Source organism: Dipteris shenzhenensis, chromosome 16, assembly GCF_047967505.1.
Source record: "Dipteris shenzhenensis isolate YYH24624 ecotype China chromosome 16, Dip_SZ_1.0, whole genome shotgun sequence".
Lineage (NCBI taxonomy): Eukaryota > Viridiplantae > Streptophyta > Polypodiopsida > Gleicheniales > Dipteridaceae > Dipteris > Dipteris shenzhenensis.
Genome location: NC_141611.1, coordinates 17,403,386 through 17,412,331, shown reverse-complemented (window position 1 = coordinate 17,412,331; position 8,946 = coordinate 17,403,386). Strand labels below are relative to the sequence as shown.

The 8,946-nt window shown below is 42.3% G+C and overlaps 1 protein-coding gene across 2 annotated transcripts; it reads left to right on the top strand.

Moving 5' to 3' along the window:
* The first annotated feature begins 277 nt into the window (after positions 1 to 277).
* LOC147892626 (uncharacterized) lies at positions 278 to 7,877 on the top strand. Of its 2 annotated transcripts, XM_087387009.1 has the most exons (9): positions 278 to 893; positions 969 to 1,085; positions 1,485 to 1,544; positions 1,635 to 1,711; positions 4,823 to 5,031; positions 5,114 to 5,216; positions 5,326 to 5,696; positions 5,801 to 6,332; positions 6,464 to 7,877. In XM_087387009.1, exons 1-9 carry the CDS (start codon positions 767 to 769, stop codon positions 7,601 to 7,603), a joined length of 2,736 nt encoding a protein of 911 aa, XP_087243135.1. In that variant the 5' UTR covers positions 278 to 766; the 3' UTR covers positions 7,604 to 7,877. The 2 variants fall into 2 exon arrangements, with proteins under 2 accessions (XP_087243135.1, XP_087243134.1); XM_087387008.1 differs by having other exon boundaries at positions 280 to 893; positions 1,485 to 1,711.
* The last annotated feature ends 1,069 nt before the right edge of the window (positions 7,878 to 8,946 follow it).

Genomic DNA, 8,946 nt, shown 5'->3' with positions numbered 1-8,946 from the left:
TTTTTTGCCTTCCACGTTTAGAACGGACAAGTGGAGGCACAAATAGAAGGGCCCTATTTAAAGAGGATCTACCTCGCTTTTGAAAATCATCAACAATCAACAATCAACGTGGGTTGACGACCAAGCTTTGGATCGTCTCTTCATCGCGTCGATTCTCTCGCTTTCTTCAACCATTCCATCCTACTGCTTCACGTATCTCCAACGTATCGCTACCTTTTCCTCATCTGTAGCCTTCCCCAGAGGAGATTATTCTCGCCTCCACACTTATTGAGCTGAGCCAGCGCTCGTAATCATTGCCAGTAGCTCAATCTCCATCCCCTACGGCTTTGGGTACTATTGGCGTTTCGATTAAAAGCAAACTCATTGCATGCAAGCGGGCCAGGCAGGAAGTTGGATTCAAGCGGAACTCTTGGTCGAGTGTTCCTTCAAATTATTATATGAAGCTGCTTCCTCCCTTAGACACTCGAACCTTCCGGTGCTAGCTGGCGCGCTTTTTTGCTCTCTACCAGTAGTCTTTTTTTCTTCCCAGCTCTTTGGCAGCAATCTTTGTGTGAGACGTTTGTGATATCAGACAACTGGTGGATGGTGGATACTTCGGTCTTCAGAGAGCTGGCAAATTAGGGCATTAAACTTGGGGAGGGCAAGCAGCGCTCCCAATATCAAGACTACGTTTTGCTCCCACCTTAGACTCCTGCGTTGGTGGTGGAGCCAGCCGCTGTCAGAGGTTTCTATTTCTAGAATTGCAATAGTTTTACAATCGTCAATAATGGGCAGCATGGAGATATCACCCGATTTAGAGATAGGTTACCCGCAAAAGGCTCCCTGGTCACAAAGAGGGACGGTAGAATGGAGAAAGTCCATCTGGCACTCCATTGTGGCACTCTTTGGTGGAGGTATCATTTCCTGCAGTTTGGAATATCGTTTGATCATAAAATATGTCCACCCCTGAAATTATGATGATGTTCCAGGTACATCTCTTCTGAAGATTGAGTCAGGGGCGGAAGCACGTCTGCAAAGTTATCTCGGGGAAAAGGCAACGATGGACACCACTAGCTTGTTGAAACAAATGGATACATCAAGTAATGGTAAGCGAGTCTACTCATTCTGTGGTTTAGTACGTCAACATATGTTTAACGGATCACGTTGTTTTATGATGTATCTGCAAAAGCAATGATACCGCAACATTATTTATGTTCCATTTACTCGGCTTGCCATTTTTAATGTTATGGCATTGAAGCAGTCATTACATGCATGCTTGGCCTGCCTGATGAAGCATCTGTGGTCCTTTGCTCTCAATGGAGAACAGAAAGGGCATCCATCTTTAACAGTCTAATGCATGCATCATGTATTTCTTTTGGATTTTGTGTGTGTGTTGGGGGGGGGGGGGGCTGCTTGGGGGTGTACCGGTGGAGAGCCCACTCCCCGTCTCAATGCTGGCTTAAAACTCACCAAGTAAAGTTTCTTTTAAATGGCTTCTAATGCAGGTCTCACAACTCAAAAGGCAAAAGAGCTGCTTGAGGAATATGGCCCCAACATTCTGCCAGGTCAAAAAGGCAATGAATGGCATCAAATCTTGTGGAATGCATTCTGGCATCCATTCAACTTAATACTTCTGGCCCTAGCTGTTATTTCAGGGGCCACTAGTGACATGGCGACTTTCGCTCTTATGTGTGCCATGATTATCCTAAGTGTAGGCTTACGTTTTCAACAGGTAAACCTTCACCAATAGAATTCTTTGTGGGTAGCATAGAAGCAAAGTACGGCATGTATATACTAAATTGTGTTTGTTTTGTAACGTTTTATTTTCTTACATTGTTTTTAAATTTGGACATTAGTTTCTGCTTAGTACAAAAAAGTGGAGGATTCCAAGGTTATCGATCAGCATTCGGATTTGCTCTAAGACTTTTCTAGATAGGCCAAATATTCTCAAAAATCCATGCTAAATTAGGCATACCTTGTCTCCCTTCGTAGCTCTTAAGAAAGAAAAAACATTATATTTACTGTTTGAATGTTTTGAAGATGGGCTTATGCTCCTGGCAGCCAGTACCGGGGGAGTTCACTGAGAAATATGTAAGACAGCATGTGTGTTCAACAAAAAGGGTTAAATTATTATCTTGGGAAGTTACAGAAAATATGCATAATAAGGAGCTTTTTAATTAAAAATTTGAAAATTTCCCTACAGAAGGGGTACTTTTTTCATCTTAAAATTCACAGAAGGTGTGTATATAGTTTATAAAAGTCCGTAGGTAGGGGTTTCTTACCCTTGAATGCATGTGCCATGTTCATACATAGTGAATGCCCCGGACAGCCAGCAGTTATGTACATATTGATGATCGCCTGGGAATTTTTATAGTTTAAAATGAATTTTATAATATTTATGATGTTTGGACTTCATTCATTTTGTTTTATTTGGTCATAGGCTTCTTTTGCAAGAGATATGTAAATGGTGAAAAGGGGCCGTGGATGGAATAATGTGTCACCGTTAGAAGTCTCTTGAGAATCAGTGGGTGCTCTTTGCAGAAAATTACAAAAGTGGCAGTATCATGTCTGATTAGTCTGATAGTCGATCCTTGATAGATCACTATGGAAAGTTTCTTTTAGACAAGCCTTGTGGATGCAGATAATTTGAATGGGAATGAATTTCTCCCTTCCAGGTTTAACCATCACTCCCTTCAAAGAGAGCCTGAAATTTATTTGCTTTCCTGGAATGTATTTTGAGCTGAAGTGTCTAGTGTCAAACTGCTGCACCATCTCCCTTGTGTCTTTGCCTCCTGCCCCTTTCCTCCCTTTCCTGCTCAACCAAATGGTTCTGAATGGTATTCATGATTATCCCCAATTTCATTTTCAACTTTCAGTAATGTGTGTGTGTCTGTGTGTGTGCGTGTGCATACGCGCCCACTTCCCATGATCCTATTAGTAGTTTTTCCCTGGAGGACATGCATTCCATGTTGCAACAAGTTTTTGACCCTGACAAAACAAAACTTTCATCTGAACTGCTTATGTGAAGAAGAATTGCAATGTCAAAAGAAATTACATTTTATTGATGGCACCACATCTGGTTTCTTGGTTCAACAGGGTATCAAAGTTGGAGAATATTGTCTTTATGTTGCGACCTGCTGGAATGTAATCTCATATTCTTCTCCTTTTTACCTTGACCTCCTGTCTCTTTTGACAGGTGTTGCTCTTGTAATTTTTCCTTCGTACTTCATGGTGGGTTTTGCCTCGTTTGAGGTTTCCCACACAGTTATATGAAGTATTACCAAAATGTGGGGGTGTGTGTGTGTGTACCTTTTCAGCTTCCCAGTTTTGGGATAGCTACCTTGTAATATAAAGCATTCAAAGTTTTCACCCCCCAAAAAAAAGTGTGTGTGTGTGTGTGTTTTCATTGGAAGTGTGGCAGTGAGCTGCCTCTGGATTTTTATAGCAATGTACTGATTTGGCTGCACTGGAAGAGAGTGAATGCAAAAGAAAGAGGAGGTGAATGGCTGGGACAGAATGAGGGAGATGGTACAACAAAAAATAGGTAGATAGTGTATTTCCAATGCTATTGCAGTCTCCATACCTTGCATTGTACCTACTGCAAGGCCCCCGTCCAGCCCTGCAGTGCTGCCAATCAGCTCATTATCAGCCTGCTTCATCTCCGGCTTGTACCTGCGCAGCTTGATGTAGCCTCCACACCTCCTTCCGTACCTGCTGCTGCTGTACAGTACCAGTCACAGCCTCCTGGACTTTTCTATCAGTCGCAGCCTTCTATCTAGGTGCTCTAGGGGCTCACAAGTGGGGAGGTGATCAACATTTCCATCTCTGGTTTAAGCCCTGACAGCCTCACTAGAGTACAATTTGGGGTATGGATCGGAAACAAATGAGGGCTATCAACCTAACTGAATCCTTTTTCATAGAACAGAAAGTTCACTCCTAGCCACAAATCCATCCTAGTCATACTTATCATTGTCGGCAAGAAATAATTCTCTTCTAATTTCAGGACATGTTTGCCAAGTTCTCCTCTGCACCAACTTAGGAACTAGTTGTAGCTGGGATGAAGAAGGCGTGGATTATTTATTTATTAGACTTATGATTAAGTGCTAGCCTTCGTGATGACTTAGTCAATTCGTTCCCTCTAGAAGTTCTGATTAAAACTCAGTCCAAATTCCTTTGAATAAATGGACGTCTGATTGTGTGCAGCTGGGCATATGTTTATAGAGTTTTCTACACCCATTGATGGATGCTGGTGATGTCAGGGGGGTAAGAGAAAAGCTGATCCCTGATATGCATGATTGAGCTTATGGTATCCAGCTATCATGATGTTAAAAATGCAGTACTTTAGATACTCCAAAACTAGTGGAAATTGAGGTAGATCAATGACACCTTGGCAATCTTCTGGGATTGCCAGAGGCTGACAGTTACGGCTGGGTGTTCACTCTTGTTTTCTCTCTTATCTGCTGGTACTTACTGGCGCAGTTTTTCACTACAACTAACATATTGTCGCATTCGATCTACATGGTTCAGGTCTTCCCAGGATATCCCAGATGGCATATATTACTTGTTGCCAGTGCCTTTCCAGTCTTCTTCTGGAGATTCCTAGATGATGATGCTTGTTGTGTGCTCTCCCTCTTGCTTTTGCTCCGGTCTGTATGTACTAATTGCTTTTAAAAGTGTCCTCTACTTATAATGACAGACTAGCTACATCCTTACTAAATGGTTCAATATGAGTGGAATGCAGGCAAGAACTTTGTTAACTCTCTCTTCGGAAACTTGGATGTTTATGTCACTACATAATACAGCTTTGGGATTCCCAATTTGATTCATACTAGTGATTTGACAGGAGCTGAAGACAAAGAGGGAAGCATTGAAGTTGACACTAATGGTGCAAGCTCGTGCTACAGTTCTAAGGCATGACCACACCATGACGAAGGGTACTGAAATAGAACTGAATCAGAGTGATATAGTTCCTGGTGATATTGTTGTACTTCGCATGGGGGACTTGTTGCCTGGTGATGTTCGTGTGTTGACATCAAGAGATCTTCTTGTAAGGTGAGTCTGAGTTTCTAATCTTTCCTTCTTTGTTCTATAGATTTTTCAGCATTCATAAACTTCAATGTTTTGTGTAACACAGCCAGTCTTCATTGACGGGCGAGTCAATGCCAGTTGAAAAGGCTGCTGACGTGCTTGAACATAAAAGTACACCACTTTTGGAGCTAAGAAACATCTGTTTCATGGTCAGAATTTTATGCTTGCTTTTACAAGTATTCCTTCTCTGGTTTTCTAGTGTACCTCTGCCTTATTATCCATTCTGACGATTGAAGGACTGGAGTATGTGTCTTGTAGGGGACTAGCATAGTTTCTGGTGAAGGAACTGGGGTGGTTCTGTCAACAGGGCACAAAACATACATTGGCACAGTTGCTAAAGTACTTGGTAGAAAAACTCCTACCAATGCTTTTCAAAATGGGGTGAGGCGTGTTTCATTTTTACTTGTCTGCTTTATGCTTGCAATGGTGCCTCTTGTGATCATAATTAGTGGCATCACCACAGCTAGTTGGAGCAGCAGCTTTTTGTTTGGCATTTCTGTGGCAGTGGGGCTTACACCAGAGATGCTGCCCATGATTGTGAATACTAATCTTGCACGAGGGGCCTTTGAGATGGCACAGAAGAAGTGTATTGTCAAAAGGGTGGATGCTGTCCAAAATATGGGAGCTATGTAAGTTTAGTGGGGAAATGACATTTCATAACTTTTGTAATCTCCAATGCACAGCTTGTCAAAGAAAATTTCCATGCACTGACATGGCTGTTATTCCATAACAGGGATGTCTTGTGCACAGACAAGACAGGCACTCTTACCATTGACAATGTTGTGATGGTGCATTACTCAGATAGACATGGTGCTTCCAGGCATCAAGTATTTGAGTATGCTTATATGAATTCATTTTTTCAAACGGGGCTACGAAATCCCATTGATAAGGCTATCTTAGCTTTTGGTGACTCTTTCCAGCAAAAATTGGATGTGTCAAAGTGGAAAAAGATTCATGAGCTCCCTTTTGACTTCGAGCGCCGCAGACTCTCTGTAATATTGGAGGAGAATGACATGGAGTCCGATGATAAGGCTTGCAAGAAATCAGGAGGTGTCACACATCAGACACAGTTGTTGGTAACCAAAGGGGCACTTGAGGAAATGCTCAGTATTTGCACAAGCGTCCAGGATGGTGAAAATGATGGGACTGTGCTACAGATGACTGCAGAGCTTCATGATACTCTTCTAAAAATGGGCCAAGATCTCAATTCAAATGGATGGCGGGTACTGGTGGTAGCCACAAAATGTGTTAACTTGCCAAATAAGGTATAAGCCTTAATTTATATATTTCTATACACGATTTATATCATCTTTCCAATCATTTTGAGATTATAATGGGGCATGCCTAATATGAGATGCTAATCATTAATTTAGTACTTGGTACTTTGTGACTGTAGGCACCTTCTGTTACCAAGTGCGAATTGGGTGAAGAGTATGGCCTGTTGTTTCAGGGTTTCCTTGCATTTTCAGATCCTCCTAAGGAGTCTGCTAAGGAAGCCATAAAGTCTCTGACAAAAGCAGGAGTAGCTATAAAGGTTCTAACTGGAGATAATCTCCCTGTGGCGGTCAAGATTTGCAGGGATCTGGGTATTGCAACAGATCATGTAGTCACTGGGCCTGAGCTTGCTGTTCAGGATAGTCTGGTTTTTCATGACACTGTGAAGAAAGCAACAATTTTAGCCAAGCTAACTCCATTTCAAAAACTGGCGGTGGTCCAGGCTCTGAAATCTGAGAAGCATACAGTGGGATTCCTGGGTGATGGTTTGAATGACATTTTGGCATTAAAAGAGGCAGATGTTGGTATGTCAGTTGACTCTGCCGTTAGTGTTGCCAAAGATGCTGCAGAAATTATCTTGTTGGAGAAAGACTTGAATGTGCTTGCTGCAGGGGTAGTACGTGGTCGTATTACACATGGTAACACCATCAAATACATAAAAATGGCAGCCAGCTCCAACTTTGGCAATGTGTTCTCTATCATAGTTGCATCTGCTTGGCTCCCTTTTGATCCCATGCAGCCAATACAAATTCTTACTCAGAATTTATTGTATGATATTAGCCAAGTATCTATTCCTTGGGATAAGATGGACTGTGGATATACCGATGTACCTCGCCAATGGTCAGCAAAAGGTATTGCTAAATTCATGGTATGCATGGGTCCAATCAGTTCTATATTTGACATTGCCACATTCAACTTAATGTGGTGGTATTATGGCATTCGTACAAAGGAGCAACAAGCTCTATTACAAACAGCCTGGTTTATTGAGGGGCTGTTGACCCAGACTCTAGTCATTCACACATTGAGGACTGCCAAGATACCGTTTCTGCAAGAGACTGCCTCAAAGACTGTTTTGATTGTGACTTCCTTAATTGTAATTGTGGGAGTCAGTATTCCCTTCACACCGCTGGGAAAGGTAGAAAAGATGGTGCATTTGCCTGCTTCATACTTTGGTTTCCTCATTGCAATTATTTCAAGCTATTGCTGCCTAGCACAAATTGGAAAAGTATTGTACATCAAATATTTTAAAACGTGGCTGTAGATTCTCCAGGTGAGGATATCAAATATTATGGTTTCAGATGCTTCAAGTGAGAGCAGAGTAACTATCCTGGTTCATGTAATTAGTATTTACAAATACACGAGCTGCAAATGCAGTATACAATTGGTTTGAAAATACCATGTACCTACCTAATTTGTAAGCAAGTGCAGTACCATCACTCCAGAGATGAAAGTTGTGTGGCATGGAATGAAAAGCTAAGGGTGCATCTAATATTCAGGCTATATGCAGGTCGAGAGGGCGTTCAGCTGTATTGTTCGGCTACTCAACGGTTTATCTTATCTCAATAAAGTTCAATGTTTGAATTTGTTTTGCGGAGTTCTTTTAATGTTATTAGATCTGTCAGAACATGACCATGCCACGGCTGTTTCAGCTCTCCCATGCAATAATATAGAGACTTTGGCACCCAAAAATCTGCATATTAGTTTTTTAAGGCAAACAGTAGAAGTGGGATCGTACATAAAAGAGATCATGGACTGTAGGAGAAAGTCTTAGAAATGGCACAATGGCTCTGGTATTGAACACTGAAACTACGGTTGTCAGTTAGCCATAGAACTGCAGCTTCCATTGCCTGAACGAAACAGTCGTGACAGAGAAATGCGCTCTTGAACTCTTCAGGTGATGATACGATGAGCTGGGGGGCAGGAGGCTTTGTAGAAGCTGTAGGAAAGACTGGGTGCAGCTTTGTGTGGCTTGGAGCTAAGGCGGCGATGGAGGGGGAAGAGGCAACCCTCGTCGTCTCAGTTGTTAAAGACACCCATCATTATTGTAAACCTCACCCAACACGTAGTTCTTCCTCTTTCAATGCCCTACATTCTTGCACACTTCCCATAGAAAGTGAAGAAACCAAATGAATGCTTAGTCCTTGCAGGCAAAAAAAGATTGATCAACACCCCTCTTGCATGAGTCTGAGTTCCTTAAATTGACAGGCGCTTAAACTGCATAGCACGGGAGTCCATTTCTTGTCGCATATTCCGTGAGTCGATTGTTCCTTTTTATTTCTGGGTTCCAAGGCTGCGATGCCTCTATCCTTTCTCGCAATGCCATTCTCAGAGCAGAAAGCTCTTCCAAAGAATGACACTGCGCTTCGAACCTCCTCAATCCAAATCCTGCTGCTTGGAGCGTTTGGGTACTTCAATTCGGTGGTGAGTTTACAGCAACGTGTTGCGTTTTCAGTCAATCTAGGTGACAAGTGACGTGATTCATGATTTTCTGGTCCCTCCCCACCATCTCTCTCTCTTTCTCTCTCTCTTCTCTCTCTCTTCTCTCTCTCACACACACAGATGGAAAAGGCACATTCCCCTTCACCCTACCTAAGAGCGGATATG